Below are 19,235 nucleotides of genomic sequence, written 5' to 3'. Positions count from 1 at the left end.
ATGGTGGCCATGTCCTGTGGCCAAGTGCCATCTAGTGAGTCCTGCAGGTATCACTTTTGGAGAATGAAACTGGCTGTGCTCAAAAGTGTGGAGTTGGGTTCCCCCACCCCACTCCACCCCCAGTTTGGAAATCCCTTTTTTAATTTTAATTTTTCGAAAGGAACCACAAGAACGAAGCAGGAGGTTTGGGTTTGGTTTGAAACACTCAACTGTCTCCCCTTTTAGTAAATCCTTCCAGACTCACGGTATATACAATACAGGTGACATTACAGGTGGTTTTATTTGGGTATGGGAATAAAAACCTCCAAGTCTGTGTTTTTTGGGCTGTGCCTGGAGGAGGAGACACGCAGAGGTGTGATGCTCTTGGGCTCACGTGGCCGCAGGGATGGGTGATGACTGGGAAGACGTAAGGGAGCTCTCCTCACCTGGTCCCAACTTGTATCTTCTTCTCCTCGCTAAACAGAGACACGACGAGGAGGCGGTGATTGACCAGGGAAGAACGAGCACCGCTGTCACTATTCACTATGAGAAGGAGGAGCTGGAAGGTGAGTCGGGAGAGGTGCCACGAGCCCCACGCGTTTTTCCGTCGCGCTAAGTCCCTGCCGCGTCCTGTGCTCAGCGTATGCATCACCTGCAGCGAAACGTGGCGTGCTTCTAAATAAACAAGCACAGTTATTTTCACATTGTTTTAATATTATGGCTTTTAGACAGAGGGGAAAAAGCCCCCATGGCATCTGCGGTGTGAGCGTTGGCCACAGAGCTTGGTAGTTCCCAGCTTGTTTTCTCAGAGGCTGCTCTTGGCTTGGAGAGGTCAGGAGAATAATTTGATGGCTGCAGACACAGGGCTGTGATTTTCTTTTTTTTTTGTTCCAGACTTCATTATCACAGGACTGATTGGATCTCCTCTTGTTGCCTTGTGCCATACAAAGATTTTAAAAATAATTACCTTCTGTCGCTGCTTAATGAGCAGGTCTGAGTGTTGTCCAGCCAAAGCTGGAATTTTAGACAAGGGTTGATATTTTCAGGGCACTTTTAGGTGACCCGGAGCCATCGCTTGTTGTTGCTCTGTTGTTGCAAAGTTAGAGTAAAACAGGCTTGGAAAAAGGGAGGGGTCTCTGACATTCAGGGATGCAGCGAAACTAAAATGAAGAGAAGTTGGTGTTTCCTCCTGGGATGGATGCGCTGGTTTAATCGTGGCAGCGGCGTCAACCGTCTCCGCAATATCGAGAGTGATGCGAACACTGCTTTTTTCGCAGGCCACCGCACTCTGTCCGTGGGCGTGCGGATGCCGCTGGTGAGGCAAAGCCACCGGTGCCACCGGCACCACCGACCCCACCGCCAGAAGCATCGGAAGAAGGAACGGGAGAAGGACTGTGCCCCGATGGAGCAGGGCTACCACTGTAAGTCCCGCCGCAGTGTTCACGAGCCTTCTCGGGGCTGCGTGGGTGTCGGGGTCCTCTGCAAGCAGGTCTGTGTGGCTGATTTGTGTGGTTTGCTGTTCTTCTGAGGGAAAGTGGCATTATTTGGGAGGCAGTTGAAGGCATAATGGATTGAGGCTGGTCTTCCGTAGAGGGATCCTGCTTTTAAAAATGGAAACGTGGGGAAGGAAAGTGGCCCGTCCTTATGCAGAGGTGGAACAGATGCTTCTCCTTCTCCGTGGCTCTGTGCAAGCCTGGCCAGACCCGGGGGAGAGGGGCTAGCCCAATATTTAGGGCTGAACTGGTGCCGATCGATGGCCACTTTGCGTGTGAGCGTGACGGGTCGAATGCAGGTGTGGTAACGGGATTTATCTTCTGCCCCCAGACACCCCATCCCAGCGGGTGCAGTTCATCCTCAGCACCGAGGAGGACGAGCAGCATGTTCCCCACCACTTGTTCACTGAGCTGGATGAGATCTTCCTGAAGGCGGGTGAAGATGCCGAGTGGAAGGAAACGGCAAGGTAAATCCCTGCCGCCGGCTGCGGTGGCGGCCGTGGGCTCTGCCTTCCGCTCTCCGGAACGCGAAGCTTTTGCAGCTGCAGGTGCCGATGCGCGGAGCCTTCTCCTCTTGCCGCCCCGTAGCTGCACCGAAGGGGTTGCAGAGCTGAGGCTGTTTTCTTGCAACGGGGCTGATCGTGCCCGATGTCCGCAGGTGGCTGAAGTTTGAGGAGGACGTGGAAGATGGCGGCGAGCGCTGGAGCAAGCCCTACGTGGCCACGCTGTCCTTGCACAGCCTCTTTGAGCTGCGGAGCTGCATCAGCAACGGGATGGTGCTGCTGGACGTTTGTGCCAACAGCATCGAAGAGATCGCAGGTACTGAGCACGCTGCGTCCCGCCGGGAACGGCTGAGCTCAATTTGCCGCGGTGCCCTTCACTCCCGTATCAAACCCTGCCCCAATGGCACATCCTTTTCCAGAAGTCGCGCTGTGTTTTTAAATCGTGGGTTGCTTTTTGGATGTAGACTGGGTGTACAACAGTCACATCAGCTTTTTCTCCCAGTATGGGAGCCTTTTGAAAGCAATTTGTGGGGTCAGAGAGGCGATTAGAGAATATTCTCCGGCCAGAAAGGAGTGTCAGGGCTTGGCAGGCTGCTCTCAGAAACACGGAGTCTGCCTAAGAGCTGAACCTCCTTAAATAAACTACTTACTACAAGCTGTTTCCTCCCGTTCTTTGTTTTGTTTTGTTTTTTTCCTATTGCCTTAACATCCAGGATTTAAGAGCTTTAAAGGCAGAGTTTATATGGCAGGTGACCAAGCAGCATATTTCTGTGGGGAAGATAATTGAAGTTAATTGAAAAAGCGGCTTTGGAGAAATTATCTTTGACTGGCAGGTCTCCATTCAGCCCTTGCAAGAGCTGGAGAAGTCGGAGCCGTTCTTAGCACGTTTCTCCCTGTGTTTGGCAAATTGCAGTCGATGGGCAAAGGAAACTCTGGGAAAGTCTGTGCTAGAGATTGCTTATAATTTGTTGAAATGTGTCGAGTCTAGAGAGTCTGTCTAGAAACGCCAGATTGGGCAAAAAAATGGCATTATCTAGGATTGGGAATAATTATCTGAGCGGAGTGATGAATAAGCACTTTGATGATGGCTTTTAGCAAAAGAGAATTCTTCCTTTCGCTGCAAAGGCTGAACTGCATTAAAACGTCTTGCTAAGCAAGGCTGAGCCCTCGTTAGGGTATCCTGCATGGCGCAGCCTTCGCCGGGGGCTTGAGGGGTCGGGGCTTGGGGACTTTCTGCTCTGACGGCTTCGTTTCCCGTTGCCATCTCCAGATATGATCCTGGGCCAGCGAGAGCAGTCTGCAGAGTTTGATGAGCGCATGCGGGCGAAAGTTCGAGAAGTGCTTTTGAAGAAGCATCACCATCAGAACGAGAAGAAAAGAAACAACCTTCTCCCCATCGTCTGCTCATTTGCTGACATGAGCAAGAAGCAGTTAGACGTGCATCCCCTCGGCAAGCCAGGTGAGGGTTCCTGCAGGGTTTGGTACCCGGTGAGGGTTTCTGCCAGGCTTTGGCACCAGGTGAAGGTTTCTGCAGGGCTTTGGCCCCATTAGACTTCTCCCGGCAAAGGAGAAGTGTCCCGATTGCTCTTTGCCTGTCTTTCTCAGTGTCTTTCTTTCTCCTCCCAACCCAAACACTCACTCCTCATCCATCTCCCACCACTGCAGAAGCTAAAAATGGGGTGAACCGTGACACCAATGCAGTGGATCTAAGCAAGGTGAGACACTCGTAGCTTTGTTACGCCTTTAGGGCCAGATTTGTTCTTGCGAACTTGGCTGCAGAGTGTTCTGCAGAGTGCGGTGGGCTTTACTTTTGGGGTAATGGCCTGAAAATCCTTTGTCATGCCCAGGCGGAGCTGCGCTTCATGAAGAAAATTCCCACCGGGGCTGAAGCATGCAACGTGCTCGTAGGAGAGCTGGATTTCCTTCGCCAGCCCATCGTGGCATTTGTCCGCCTGACCCCAGCTGTCCTCCTCTCGGGCATGACGGAAGTTCCCATCCCAACGAGGTCTGAATGAGAAGCGCAAAGTTTTTATTTAAAAAAAAAAACACCACAACAAAACACCAAATTCATGCATCAGTTGGGCGTCCCAGGGGAACACGGCCAGTGGGAGCAAGCATGTTTCTCCCACCCACATCTCCGTGCTTTCATTTCTCCCTTCCCTGCTGGAGCTTTTAAACCCATTGGCCAATTTTAATGAAAGTTGGCCCAAACCTCAAATTTGCATTTGGTTTTGATGCGTTTCAAATTCATCACCGGAGTCAGTGAGCCTACACGTCCCCCCTGGAGCCACGCTCTGGGCTGGGAGCTCCCAGGGATTTCCTTGGGCGCCCTTTGAGTGAGGCCATGTTCTTCTCTCTCATTTTGGTTTTCTTGCCTAGGTTCCTGTTTGTTTTGCTTGGACCAGGAGGAAAAGCCCATCAGTACCATGAGATCGGCAGGTCCATGGCTACTATCATGACGGACGAGGTGTGACGAGATAAGAGATATCTCCGGGTCATTTTTTTGGGCTTTCTTCACCTCTCCCTGTCTCTGTAGTAGTGAGGAAGAGGGTTTGTTGTCCCTGTTAGCTGCCTGCTGGAGGCTAAAATCCCACCTGGGCTGCAGCCCGCGCCTCATCCTTCTCCCCAGGGTCCCCAGCACGCTGTCCCCAGTGGTGGCATTGCCAGGGCCAGTGAAACTTCTCTGCTTGAAGCAGAAGGCTGTGGTGTGCCATGGGGGATGGGAGCCTGGTGGAGATGGTTACAAATACTGTGATGCACAGATTTTTGCTTTGGGGGGAATATTTCCTGCCACTTCCAACAGGCGATTTGGGGGAAATGACCTTGCATTTAGCCAAGAGCTTATTGCACTGGTTAGGACATCCGAGATGGGTCATGCTCTCACCAGGTTGTCTCCTACGGCAGGTTTTCCACGATGTTGCCTATAAAGCCAAGAACCGGGCTGACCTGGTGGCTGGCATCGATGAGTTTCTGGATCAGGTCATGGTTTTGCCGCCAGGAGAGTGGGATCCCTCCATCCGAATTGAGCCCCCGAAAAACGTCCCTTCGCAGGTGGGTGCTGCGGCAGAAGGAGGCACGAGGGGGACGGGCAGGAGGGCAGCACGGCTGGGGGTGCTGCTCAGGGGCCCAAATTCACAGGTCACGTACCCAGCCCAAAAAGCAAAACAAGCCAGTGGCTGCAAAGACATATCTTTATCTTATTTCCATTTTAACAGGAAAAAAGGAAGGTGCCAGAAGCTCTCGATGACAGCGCTTCTCACAGCAAGCCGGAGAAGCACAGCGGTCCTGAACTGGAGCGGACAGGAAGGTGTGAACTGAAATAGTTTGGTGGGGTGTTTTTCTGTTTGCCCCTAAAATCTGAGCGCACACCTCCCTTCTAGCAGAGTTTTGGGGTTAACTGGGTCAGTGAAGGGGCTCCAGGTTCCCAGCTTGGTCCCCTGGGCTGGGCGGGTGGGAGATTTGGGCAGCTGGGCTGAGCCGCAGCATGGTTGCACACAGGTTTTCTTGCTTTGGGGTGGAAGCAGATGTGTAAGTACCTCCAGGTAGAGCTCTGCTGCTTCTCAAAGTGAGGGACTGTTGCAATAAGAGGGGACGGGCTCTCAGGTTTGGTCTCTTTTTCTTTTTGTTGGAGGGTTTTTTGTATGCCTCAGTTTCTACTGGGGCTAAAATGGGAGAAGGAGACTTCTTTTTAGCAATGGAAGTTACTCTGTGCTTGCGATTGTCCTTCCTCAGCCAAGAAAACTTAACGCTGTCTTCCACGAAAATGGTTTGGTTTTTTTTTTCCTTCCTCCAGGCTCTTTGGAGGTTTGATCCGGGATGTGAAGCGAAAAGCCCCCTGGTTCTGGAGTGACTTTCGGGATGGTCTGAGCCTGCAGTGTCTGGCGTCCTTCCTCTTCCTCTACTGTGCCTGCATGTCCCCCATCATCACCTTCGGGGGACTGCTGGGGGAGGCGACCAACGGCCACATAGTGAGCACCTCTCTCTGTTGGGTGGCACGGGGGAGGACAAAACTCATGCAAAAGTCCTTGCTGCAGTGAATTTGCACTTGTTTTTTTCCCCCTAATGATTTAATTACTCGCTGCTGCCTCTCTTCCCCGGACAGAGTGCCATGGAGTCGCTGCTGGGCGCATCCATGACCGGCGTGGTGTATTCCCTCTTTGCTGGCCAACCTCTCACCATCCTCGGCAGCACCGGTCCCGTCCTCGTGTTCGAGAAGATCCTCTACAAATTCTGCAAGTAAGGCTGGCTGCTGCGGCCAGGTGCTGCGAGCGCCTTTGGAAGAAGGCAGGGATGGAGAAAAGATGTTTTTCTTAGTGGTAGTTGGTGGATTTAAGTTGTCTTCTGTGTCACAGACATCACGCGCTGCTGCTTTAGTATGTGACGGTGCAGGAGCCCTCAGTCTCTGAAGGATGGATGGGTGGTTCGGGGTTTTTAGGGTTAAAGTGAAAGAGCAGGAGGAGGAGAAACCACAAGGATGTGGATGCCCGAGATGGGCTGCACAGGGAAGATGAGACAAATGACTCTGGTTTGGGAATGAGGGAAGATTTGCTTTCCTCTCAGTACAAACTCGGGCACTTTTTTGCATGATTTTTGCTGGAAGTGGAAATATATTTTACCCACATATCCAAAGAGTTTTCTGGTCCAATGTTTTGATGATTTTTGAGAAAGCAGGAGCTTTTCACGCGAAATGGATATTTTCCATGACAGTCTTTTTGTTGTGGCAACTGTGATGGGAGATTAACCCCCTTATTGCAATTAAATTTATTCTGAAGCCCCAACTTGCTGGCAGCAGGTAACTGGGTGCAAACCCAGCCGGTTTCGCTGTTAGGGCATCGGGGTGATGTGGGAGAACACCACCTTCCACAACAGGGACCTGACCTCAGTTAGGCTCCGAGGCATTAACACAAGGTCATTGTTAAATAAGGATTAATTAGCCTCTCCTCCTGCGGGCCCACACCCTGTGCCGCAGCCCCGAGGCTGTCTGTCGTAGGACCGGAAACTGCATTTACCATCCGCAGCCTTGACACGCTCCTGAATTGCTGCCGACTTTCCCCGAAGGAAGGCACGGCTCGGAGTCTCTTGCTGCCCTCTCCACCCTGCGTTTTCTTTTGCTTTCCCAGGGACTACGCGCTCTCTTATCTCTCTCTACGGGCGTGCATTGGTCTGTGGACCGCCTTCTTCTGCATAGTGCTGGTGGCCACTGATGCTAGCTCTTTGGTGTGCTACATCACCCGCTTCACCGAAGAAGCCTTTGCCTCCCTCATCTGCATCATCTTCATCTACGAGGCTCTGGAGAAGCTGAGTCACCTGCGAGTGACCTACCCTGTGCACACGCACAGCAAGCTGGACTTCCTCACCATCTCCTAGTGGGTTTCTTCCTCCTAAAACGCCACTGCCCCTTGGCAGGAGCTCAGGGCTGCACCTCCATCGCCTTCCCCTCACCCCTGTCTTGGCTTCTCTCCTCCCAGCTGTAAGTGTGAGGCACCGACCCATCCCAGCAACGGAACCCTGCAGTTCTGGGAGAGCAACAAGATCAATGTGTCTGGCATCACCTGGGAGAACCTCACGGTGACTGTAAGTGCCCCGAGTCACTGCTTCCTCGTGCTGCGGCCGCGGGTTCCAGGGGCACTGGCCTGGTGCAAAGCTCAGAGCCCTTCAGGTGATGATGGGCTTCCAACTGTGCCAGTGGTGCTCTGAAAAGTCATTACTTCAGTCTAAGGTGTGGGTTTAACCCCCTTGGGCCTGGGAAGGAGACTCTACCTCATCCCCGACATGGTGGGCAATAACTGTTATCCTCAGGACAGCGGTTCTGTCTGGGAGCAAGGTTCAGTGGGTGCTTTGGTTATTGGAGAAGTTGGAGGACTTCAGTTCATGCTTGAAGGCCATAATTAGCTTCCTTAATTGGTTCCTAGTAACTCCAGGCCTTGCTTTCTTACTCAGCGCTGTCTGAAGGTACGTGCATAAACTTGCATGTCTGAGCAGCCCCTTGGGCCATTGTTGCTGGAATCAGAGCTCAGGCACAGGGTGGGATGCTCTTATGGACATCTTCACCCCCCTTGTCCGTGTCCTGTGAGCCCGCCCCTGGGAAGGGACAATTTGTCTCTTCTCCTTTCCTGTCGCTGTTGTCTTAGCCCTCATTCCCCGTTCCCTCTTTCACTCTCCCCAAGAGTTTCCAGTGTTTCCTTCCCCTCTGGTGTCTTCTTCAGCCACGGTTACCTGCTGTTCAAGCAGAGGATGTGCCATGGGTCTGTGGTACAGTGTCCCATCACATCTCCTCTCTCCGCTGTCTGTGTAGTTCCATGTGTCACTTATTCAGCTGCTGTTGATCGTTAAATATAAATCTCCGCTGGCAGCAGCAGTCCCGAGGTCACAGATCTTGGAGCAAGATCCTCCAAACTCCCTAGTTATCCGAGGTTTCCTTGCCGCATGTGCACTACCTTTGTGTCCTGATGCTCTGTTTCCCCAGGAATGTCGGTATTTGCATGGAGAGTTTCGTGGACCTGCCTGTGGACACGATGGCCCCTACACGCCCGATGTCCTCTTCTGGTGCTGCATCCTCTTCTTCTCCACCTTTGTCCTGTCGGGCTTATTGAAGAAGTTTAAGACCAGCCGCTACTTCCCGACCAGAGTAGGTAGAAGACGGTGGCCAGCAGCAGTCTCCGCACTCATTTCCCAAAATGGCTTTCCCGGAGCACTAAGCAGTGTTTGCCACCGCTTGGTCAAACTGGGAAATATTGGACCTTGAAGGCCAAACTTGGATGTCCCTCACTCATTTCCAGGAGTGCAAAACGATCGTAGCATTTCCCACCTGCCTCGCGACCTGCCCCGGAGCGGTTTTTTGCCCAGGCAGTGGGAAATCAGGTCTTCCTAAGTTGGTTGTTTGTTGTTTTTTCGTTTGTGTTTTTTTTCACCTGGTGTGCCCAAGGGGAAAGTTGATTCAAATGAGGAGCTGCCATAGAAAAAGACACAAAAGACACTGTTTCTTCCTTTTGAGGAGTAAATGATGCCTCAGTGCCTTATTCCCATTGTCGCTGTGAGTGCAGCTGTAGTGGCAGACGTCTGTTTCCTTATTTTTTAATATTTATTGGCTTTTTTTTAAAGTTTGAATTTAAACCACCCTTTTCCACCTAATTAAACTTTTTTTATTGCCTGACACCAGATCTCGCAGGTACAAACACAGCAACAGCATCTAACCGAGGGATTTGGCTGCATCTTCTCAGAGTGGTGGGAATTTGTTAACCAGCCTTAATGCTGTTGATGTCTTTAACTTTTCCATCTCACGGTATGGCCCCGTTTGTGCTGTCCCTTTCAGCTCTCCTTTCTTGCCCCAGGTACGGTCCGCAGTAAGTGACTTTGGTGTCTTCCTCACCATCGTTGTCATGGTGCTCATTGACTTCCTGGTTGGGATCCCGTCACCGAAGCTCCACGTCCCCCACATGTTCAAGGTAATGGGGTGTTTTGGTGTGGAGCCGCTTTCAGCCCTTGGGGATGCCACAAGGTGATGCTGGGACAGGACAGGGCTGAGTCTGGAGATGCTGGTGGTGTTACCATCTCCTCTTCCACCTCCGAGTGCATTGTTTCCTTCTGGAAAGAAGACGCCAGCCCCAAAACTTGATACCTACAGAAGTATGTACAGGTGCTTGCGATGAGGACGCTGGCACTGCTGAACCCCGTAGGAGAGGGTGACACGAAGGCAGGGCCAGGAGATGAGGCGGCACAGCGATGGAGAGGAAAATCAAAGCCAGTGAAGTGGCTGGGCTGGGAGTTGATCCTGATGTGTGTTTTGGCTTTGTTGCAGCCTACCAGAGACGACCGCGGGTGGTTGGTCAACCCCATAGGGCCCAACCCTTGGTGGACAGTGTTGGCCGCGCCCATCCCAGCTCTGCTCTGCACCATCTTGATATTCATGGATCAGCAGATCACGGCTGTCATTGTCAACAGGAAGGAGCACAAGCTGAAGGTAAGGGGCTGCAAGAGCTGACCCCATCCCCACCCCACTCTGGGCTGCAGGTGTGGGGAGAAGCTCCTATGCCAAGTGCTTTGTGAAGGCGTTGGTTTGGGACAATGTCAGGCTGTGTGGCAGGATGCTCTGCTGGATTAGTGATGTCACAGGGAGCAAACGAGGGCAGTTCAGATGAGCAACCTTTTGGAGGAACAAATTAATTTTCGAGCACTATAGAAGCGTGTTTTTGTTTCAAAACGCCAGCAGGAGCTGGGGGAACGAACTGTTTTGACACACTGCCAGGGATAACTCAGGGTCACGCCTTGCTTGCCAGTGGTAGAACTTTCTTTATGAATGAAAATAGTCTTTTTTGTTTGGTTTTTTTTTTTGAGAAGTAGCTATTGCACAAACCTCCCAAATCCACTTGGTCTGAACCCCTGCCAGATTTTCATGCAAGGTGCTTGCGCAAAGACCGGATCCATCCTTATTTTTGCCAATTCTTCTCTTAAATTTTCAAGAGGGTGACTTGCGCCCAAGTAGGGTTTGAGTCTGAGTCGCAACGTTGTCCTCACTCTTGTGCTGTGAGATGCTCTGTTCCTTGTTTTGCTGCCCACAGAAAGGATGCGGGTACCACCTGGACCTTTTCATGGTGGCCGTGATGCTCGGGGTGTGCTCCGTGATGGGGCTGCCCTGGTTTGTGGCTGCGACTGTCCTGTCCATCACCCACGTCAATAGCCTCAAAGTGGAGTCTGGCTGCTCAGCTCCAGGAGAACAACCCAAGTTTCTGGGGATACGAGAGCAGAGAGTCACCGGCTTGATGATCTTTGTGCTCATGGGCTGCTCTGTCTTCTTCACTTCGGTGTTAAAGGTAAGAGGAAAATGCAAAATGCCCAACAAGCGTGAGCTTTCTGGAGGTTATACAAAAACCATCCCCTCCCTCCAGGCCTGAGTAGGTGTGGAGCAGAGGAGGAGGCGATCCCAAACCTTGAAGCTTGGCCCACGGTGGGAACCAGCCTCAGTTACGCTTTCCAGCCCTTCACACCCCAGTTTGGTGTCCTCGAGGCAAGCGAGCAGGACAACTGCTTTAATTCCCAGGTGTCTCTCAGGCCCACCTGTGTTTATGGGTTATGATGAAGCGGATTCAGACCAGTACACTGCTGTCTTTCAAGCAGGCAGCACCTTATGGGATGCAATTGGCTCCCCCAAATGCCTCCCAACAGCCTTTCCCAGTAGCTAAACACACCAAAATCATCCCCGTGGGCTTCCTTGTGTGTTCCTCCCTGTTACGGTTTGAGAGACCCATAACAATTTGTGGTCATTTAGACAATCATTCTATCACCCGATGACCCCTCCCCACCTGGGAAAGGGAAATTGGGAAAAACAAGAAAACCCGAGAGCTGAAGTATAAACAGATTTAATAGAATAAGATTAGATAATTAACATTAACAGCACTAAAGAACTGATATTGATCCCGACACCAGTACAGAATATGCAAAGATTATACTCGGCCAATTCTATCAGTAGGAAGCTGTGCACTCCCAGCAGTGGACAGCTAATGTGGGACACTGCGAGTGCTATGGCTTCAGGAGGAAGGGAAGGCCTCAGGGCTCCGGCACCAGGGCACGAAGTTCTCAGGATGGCAGCCATCAAGGGAGAGAGAGAACTTTGCAGCAAACTTTCTAATTTATAATGAGTGTGACGTTGATGGTATGAAATAATCCTGTTGGCCAGCTTGGGTCAAGTGCCCGGGTCTCGCTCCTCCTCATCCCTGCACCTGGCGAGCTCGAAAACACTGAGACCTTGAGACCCACACACCACAGCTGGCTGTAAAGTAAATATTTTCACAAATTCAGACACTGGAGTCTTCTAAAAAAGTGCAGTTTTCCCAAGCATTAGAAGAGAAATTAGTCCTGTGTCTCTCAAACCAGGACACTCCCACAAAGTCACCTCAGCTCTAGGCTAAAAGGAGGCACTTTGCTTTTGGGTGTTGCCGCAAGAATGTGTAGAAATGTTCTTCTGCCATCACAGAACGTGGCGTACAGTAGCATGGGTGAAATGGCCTATTTTCCTCCAACCTTTCAGGAAAACAGGATTATTCTAATGAAACGTAACTCAGAAGCTCAGCCTAAAGCAGAGCATTAACTCACTCGCACGCACAAAACCTCTACGGGTTAAGAGGTGACACATCTCCAACCCTGTGGAAACTGGAAAGCTTTAGGCAATTTTAGGCAGTGCCTCTAGAAGAGAGCAGTAATACTGAAAAAGCAATTAAAAAAAATAAATTATTTCATTCTTTTTTTTTAATTTCCCAGTTTATACCCATGCCTGTGCTTTACGGTGTCTTTCTCTACATGGGTGTGTCGTCGCTCAGAGGGATTCAGGTACGGACTCTTACAGCGTGCAGCTCCCTGCTGTGTCATCTCCAGAGACGCAGGAAAAAAGCAGTGGTGTGGGAGAAAACCTCCCCAAAAGCAGGCAGTGAAAGTATTTTGTATAAGGAAAAGATTGGTGGGGGCACAGGAGGTACGTAGGGCGGGAGGACCAGGCAAGTTCAGCGCGCTCTGCGTCATGGTTTGGGACAGGGCACTGTTTGGTGTGGTGAAAATGGGGGAATTCAGTGCAAAGCGAAGGCAATTTCTACTGCCGGTGGGAATCCTCGCTGGGGGATTCAGTGGGCTGAGAAATGCCAAATAACAAACAGAAGAATAGAATATATTAAAAATATATTTTTATAGAAGAACAGGGAGGGGGGGTGAGATGGTATGAGGAGAAGGACCTGGGGGTGCGGACTGATGAGAAGCTCACCATGAGCCGGCAATGCGCGATCGCAGCCCGGAAGGCCGACCACATCCTGGGCTGCATCAGCAGTGTGGCCGGCAGGGCGAGGGGGGATTGTGCCCTCTGCTGTGCTCTGCTCTGGGGAGACCCCCTGCAGTGCTGCCTCCAGCTCGGAGGCCACAGCACAGGAGAGCCATGGACCTGGTGGAGCGGGGGCAGAGGAGGCCCCGGAGCTGCTGGGAGGGCTGGAGCCCCTCTGCTGGGAGGACAGGCTGGGAGAGGTGGGGGTGTTCAGCCCGGAGAAGAGAAGGCTCCAGGGAGCCCTCAGAGCCCCTTCCAGTGCCTAAAGGGGCTCCAGGAGAGTTGGGGAGGGACTCTGGATGAGGGAGGGGAGCGATGGGACGAGGGTGGATGGTTTGACACTGACAGAGGGCAGATTGAGATGAGATATCAGGGAGAAATTTTTCCCTGTGAGGGTGGTGAGGCACCAGCGCGGGTTGCCCTGAGAATCTGTGGCTGCCCCATCCCTGGAGGTGTTCAAGGCCAGGTTGGACGGGGCTTGGAGCAACCTGGGCTGGTGGGAGGTGTCCCTGCCCAGGGCAGGGGGTGGGACTGGATGATCTTCGAGGTCCCTTCCAACCTAAACCCTTCTGTGTTTCTATAATAGAAGGATGTGGAATAATTGCAATTTGGTGGGCAGCTCTCATGGACACACTGGTTTATAGATGGAGCAAAGGGAAAACGGGTGCTGCTCCCAGGAGGAACAAAGTGGGATCCAGGATTTCTCACTGCACGTGAGATCCTGAAAACTCCTTCCACGTCCCAACAGGGCCGGAAACTTTCCGCAGCCCCAAGGAGTAACTTTTCCGCTTTTATTTTGCAGTTCTTTGACCGCTTGAAGCTCTTTTGGATGCCGGCAAAACACCAGCCGGATTTCATCTACCTGCGGCACGTTCCCTTGCGGAAGGTGCATTTCTTCACCATGATCCAGCTCATCTGCCTCGTCCTGCTCTGGGCCATCAAGGTGTCCCGTGCTGCCATCATCTTTCCCATGATGGTAAGAGCCGGTGCTGCTCAGCAGCGGGACGTTTGCAGCGTCGGAGTGAGACGTAGCATCATCTTACACCTCACCCCCTCTTCCCTCTCATTTTGTGAAGGTTTTGGCTCTCGTGTTTGTCCGGAAAGTGATGGACTTCTGCTTCTCAAAGCGGGAGCTCAGCTTTTTGGATGACCTTATGCCAGAAAGCACGAAGAAGTTGGCTGATGCCAAAAATGAAGCCAAAGAAGAGGTGATGCTTGCTGGGTGCTCGGGGCTGGATGTCTCCCTCGGGCTCTGAGATTGCCTCTTTCCATCACAGCTTCTCTTGAAATGTTGGGGGAAGATCTGAACTCAATAGAAATAGATCCTGACAGCCTGGATCCCGCATTAAATTAGCAGTGAGCTTAACACTTGAATAGCGGTATAATTTTTAAAGGTGCCATTTATAATAAACATTATAATTATGATGGAAAGATTTGCTCATAAGGGTGGTTTTAACCCAAAATGTTTGGAGTGAAACGTCTTTCCCCGGCTGCGCTAACAGAAGGTCAGAAGGAGAGGGCAGCACGTGAGTTTTGCTGGGTGTTTAGTTTATCTCCACTTCGATCATAGACAGAGAACTTTGATTTGTCCCTTTTTATGTCAGGAGTCCCAGGAGATGATGGAAGCTGCTGCTGCAAACTCCGTTCGGCTGCAGCTGGGCAAGAGCAGCACCGCGGATATCCCAAAGCCAAGCAGCGACAGGTAAAGCCCCACCAAGCAGCAGGACCCCCGGCAAGATTAGCCTGAAGGGGGTTGGCAGAATTTTCACTGCGTTTATCTTTGCTGAGCATCCCAGCGCCATGCACTCAGCTTGGCGGGAAGAGCAAATTTATGGGCAGGGCGGGCGGCAGAGCGCTGGCACAGGCTGCCCAGAGAGGTGGGGGAGTCTCCCACTCGGGAGCCATTCCAAATCCGCCTGGAGGTGTCCTGTGCCACTGCTGTAGGTGCCCCTGCTCTGGTGGGGGTGGGACTGGGGGAGCTCCAGAGGGCCCTTCCAGCCCTGACCAGTCTGGGATTCTGTGCAGAGCCTTTGCACAGAGCTGTAGCTCTGCGGCTCTCCGGCTCGCCTTCCAAACCTCCTCCTCCCGCCCAACCCGCTGTGCTTATGCGCAGCTTTGGTTCTCCTCCCCCCGGTTCCTCTTGCTGGTGCTGATGCGCTGGGTGGTGTCAGTTCCCACAGTCACAGATTGCTGTCTCAAATATTTATTGCAGGACTGATCCTTCGGAGATTAATATCTCGGATGAGGTGTCGAAAACAACCATGTGGAAGGCTCTCACTATGAGCACAGAAACAGTCTGAATCGGGGGAGGAAAGAGGTAAAGGATCGCGTGGGAACGTGGCCGTGCTCCTTTGCGAGCGGTGGCACGTGCCTACGGCTTTTTGTATTTTTTTGCCAGCAATGCCGAGCAAGCGGCAAGGGCTGCGGCACACGAACCAGCTCCTCTCTGCCGGCGCGGTCCCACGAGCGGGGCAACAGCCCCACTGATGACGCTCTCCCTCCTTTTCTCTCTCCTCCCTCTCCCCCGACTCCAGTTTTCATGTGTAGGAATCTTGACTTTGAAGGAGAGGCGTGAGAACGTGACTCGGGGATGTGCCCACGCAGACATGGGCAGAAACCGCTTTTATTTTGTTTTCCAGTTGGAGGATTCCCCTTTAAGCCACGGCGATGGTTTCAGCTGTCCTTGGTGTGCTTCAGGCATTCCCTCTCTCCAGAGCAGCAAACTGAGGTGCACATGACAGTCAGTGGGAGTTCGGTGGTGTTCCGCCTCGCGTGTTCGTGTGTGGGTTGTTGCCGTTTTGTAGCGGTAGAGGGACTGCTGCCGCTTCATCGTTCAGTGCTATTTTTTTAATATCTCACTCCTCCTCTTCTGTTTCTCTTTTTTTTTTTGTTCCCCCAAAATAAACTCTGAATGTTTCTGTTGTATGTGACGCATTCTCCACTTTCTTCTTCATCGCGACCAGGTTCTCGGATCTGGTTTGGGGTCCTGCCTTCAGTTCGCCCTTCTGTCTCTCCCTGGCAGGAGAGGGATGCCCTCCGTGGCGGGGCAGCGCGGAGCGCCCGAGCGGTTGGGCCGAGGGGAAGGAAAAGCATTTGCTCCCTGCGCTCCAGTTTTACATTGGAGTTTTTTTTGGAATTTTTGTTTGTTTGTTTGTTTGTTTTTATTATAATTATTTTTCTTCCTTCGGCTCTGCCGTCAGCCTGGCAGCTGCAAAAGGCAGAAACGGCGCCTTCTCCTCCCCCGGCTGTTAAATTAATATAAGGCAGCGCTTCAGATCAAACCCCTCCAATCCGCCGGGTGGTGGCGGGAGCGGCCAGGCGAGACCTGGGGCTCTGTGTCCCCGGGCTGCCCCTCCGCTGTCCCTCCGCTTTCCTTCCTTTTCCTTCCCTGGCTCTCTCTCTGTGGTGTTTTTTCCTCCTCCCCTCTCCTCGCAAAGCCGCGTCTCTCTCGCAGGGTGGGATGAGCCCGGAGGCAAGTGGGAAGGTGCCTTTTCCTCCTCCTTTTTCCTGCCCCTTTGCAGGAAGAAGCTGTTGAGCAGAGATGGTTCTCGGGCTCTCTTCCCATCTCGGGGGGGTCGTTGGGCTGCGGCGTGGGGCTGCGGAGCCCGGGAGGAGAGGACAACCCCGAAGAAAAGGTCCCCTTGCCGCCCTCCACCAGCAGCGGTGGGATGGGTGCAGGGACCCTCCTGCCATCGGCTTATCCCGTCCCCTGCGGGAGCCTTTTTCTGCAGCAAACCGACCCAAAACGACAACGGCACGTTGGTGCTTCTTGCTAAATGGGGAGGGGGGAGAAAAACAAATCATCTATCAGTTTGCTCTGTAAGGATGGAAGCGGCGCATCCCCAAACAGGGCCAAAATCAGGCGGCTTTTACGGGATGGGGTTTTGCAAAGCGGCTGCTGCCAGTGCCCCACGGTGACGGTCGGAGGGGGAAGAAACTGGTTGAGCCCTTAAAAGAGGAAAAGAAAAAGGCTTGGAGGAAGGGAAAGGTGCAGCGCCGGGTTTCCTTGCTGCTGTTCCTCCAGGATGCCCGTGCGCGTCCCCTCCACGCTGCCCTCCCGGCAGGACCGTGCTCGCTGCTCCGGCTCTGCCTCCCCGGAGGGGAAAGGTCCCAGAGCAGGAGAGTCCCCGTCTCTCCCCCCTTCCCAAAAGAAACTTTAATTTAATCGTTACGCTGGTGACCCACAGTGGCTGTGGGGCTGGGGGGGTGTGGTACCAGCCCTATTGCTGCCCTGCCCTTAAAATGGAATTATACACTTCTAATATAGGACAATTTGTTTTTTTTTTTTCCATTTTGTTTTGCTCCCTGTAAAAGGAGGGAGTGGGGCTGAGCTTCACTCCCTCCTGGCCGGGACCAGGGCCAGAGACTGGGATTGTTTTCGGCACGTGCCGGGCATCACTCCAGCAGAGACAGAAAGGAAGAAAATCACCCTGGAGGGAAAACGCGGCCGGTTTTGGGGCAGAGCGGGCTGAGTCCGGCTCTGCATCTCCCCCCTCCCCAGGGGCCACAAAACCTTGGCGGCTGCCTCCAAAATTCCTTATTTAAAAAGCAAAGCAGATTTCCCCGGCGCGGCCCTCTTCTGCATTCAAAGCTCGGGGGTTTTTGCTGCTTACAGGGTGAGATTTTTTATTTATTTATGTATTTATGTATTTAATTAAATGAAAGCTGAGGTCTTGGTTAACAACGTGACTCTGAGCCACCTAAAAGGCGGCTGTAACCCCCCTGGACTGACTGTGGGACACAGTACTGCGCCTGTCCCCCCCTTTGTGCCCCGTGATCCCACGGCCGGCTCCGTATTTTGGGAGGATTTAATATTTCCCTGTGCAGAGGAGAATTTTACGGGGAGGAGTCGGGAGGAAAAATCCCTCTCAAAGCTGCTGCTGGAGTCGCTTTAGGAATCAAAAGAGATATCCCTGCAGTGACCCGCAATGCTTTAGTTGGCAGCAAAGCCCCTTCCCAGCGAGGCGGGACGGGGGCTGCTGTGCGCTTCGGTGCCTTCAAACAGCTCCTCACACCCCCAGGGGCCCCTCGAAAGAAGTTTCCTAAAATGATGCGCATAATAGAGATCATTAAGCGGGGGGGGGGGTGGGGGGGGTGGGGGTGTAATGTAAAAAGGTAATATAAAAGGGTGGGGGGGTTAAATTATTTTAATCCCCCCCCCAGTGCACTACATGTAGAAATGCAGCAATTCTTTTTCTTGCGCAGATGCTGAAATGTATTTATTTTATTGTAAGAGATGATCTAGTTTGGAAACACTCCGTGTTGTAAATAAAACCGGGGGGAGGGGGGGAATCCCCCAAGCAAATCTGTGTTAGTTATAACTTTGAATCTTTGTGTGGTTTTGTGTCTGGGTTTAGTTTTTTTGTTTCATTGGGGTTTTTTAATTTATTTTGGGTTCATTCTGTGGAACACAAATGACACAAATCCCTGTCGCCGTCGCGTGGGTCCCGTCGGTGGAGCGTCACTGTGGACTGAGGGGTTCCCCCCGCCGGAGCTGGGACTGTCGGCCCTTTTTCTCTTGTTGCCCATTGAACGTAATGGGAAAAATAATGGAATAAACCTCTCGTTTGTCTCACTGCGCCGCTGCCGTGTCTTTGGGAGGGCGGGGAGGAGGCGGAGGGGGCTGTGGAGCTTTTTTTGGGGGGGGGGGGGCTGGAGGGGATGGGGGAGTGGGCAGCACTGATTTTTGGGGGAAAGCCCATTTGCCTGGGGCTGGGGGTGGGGAACCAGCTGACTGGGGAAAGGGCTGAAATTAGGGGGTTTGGGGGTTGAAAAATTTAATGACTTAACTATGTTTTGGTTTATAATTTATTTTTTTTTTAATTTGGGTTATTAAATTTGGGGGTTTAAATTTTGTTGTTTACTTTAATTTGGGTTTTTAAATGTTTTTTTTATATATAATTTTGGTTGTTTCTCTGTGCAAGTAATTGCAATGAGCTCTGTGTTGCAGGAGGGAGGGGACACCAGTATCACACGTGTCCCCTCTGCCAGACCGTGGGGTGCTCAGGGAGCTCAGGAAGGGGACTGGGGGGATGGAGGGGCCGGCGCACAACAGAAATTGAGCATTTTTTCCTCCCTACATTCTTGGGGGTATATTTTTGTCCATTTGCAATAGTTAATTAGCATTACATAAAATCCAAAGAGATTCTAGTTATCTTTCATATAGTATTTTTTTTATTCATTTCTTTCAAACCCCCCTCTGGCACAGGTCTGTGGGGTCAGGCAGGCGCATCCCCAGTGCCCTTTTACCTAAAACTTGAGGAACTGAGTGAAAAAAGAGGGCACCTGAGCCAAGCCAGGGGTCAGAGCCTGGAAATCCCAGGGGACTGGTGGCGTGCGGGATCCCCACGCGATGCTCGGAGGCGTTGGAGACGTCAGAAACCGGCTGCCGGATTTAGGGAAGGTTTTATTATGATTTAGGGAAAGCTGCAGGATCCGCGGTGCTGTGGGAGCAGTTAC

The 19,235-nt window shown here is 52.1% G+C and overlaps 1 protein-coding gene across 1 annotated transcript; it reads left to right on the top strand.

Annotated features, from left to right (window-relative positions):
* Positions 1–463: 463 nt before the first annotated feature.
* Positions 464–15,076, top strand: LOC309684633 (electroneutral sodium bicarbonate exchanger 1-like; the record flags this gene model as incomplete). Its single annotated transcript, XM_082500506.1, has 23 exons — positions 464–545; positions 1,257–1,400; positions 1,804–1,939; positions 2,131–2,291; positions 3,246–3,434; positions 3,581–3,690; positions 3,823–3,980; positions 4,355–4,442; positions 4,880–5,026; positions 5,191–5,282; positions 5,769–5,943; positions 6,078–6,211; positions 7,096–7,341; positions 7,444–7,549; positions 8,442–8,603; positions 9,307–9,420; positions 9,774–9,935; positions 10,534–10,785; positions 12,230–12,298; positions 13,579–13,752; positions 13,853–13,984; positions 14,381–14,478; positions 14,989–15,076. Coding segments are annotated over 23 exons (3,219 nt in total), but the record flags the coding sequence as incomplete, so codon positions are not given.
* Positions 15,077–19,235: the final 4,159 nt, after the last annotated feature.

The sequence above is a fragment of the Vanellus vanellus genome, assembly GCF_965231255.1.
Source record: "Vanellus vanellus genome assembly, contig: HAP1_SCAFFOLD_587, whole genome shotgun sequence".
Classification (NCBI taxonomy): Eukaryota; Metazoa; Chordata; class Aves; order Charadriiformes; family Charadriidae; genus Vanellus; species Vanellus vanellus.
This window is presented reverse-complemented; position numbering and strand designations above follow the sequence as displayed.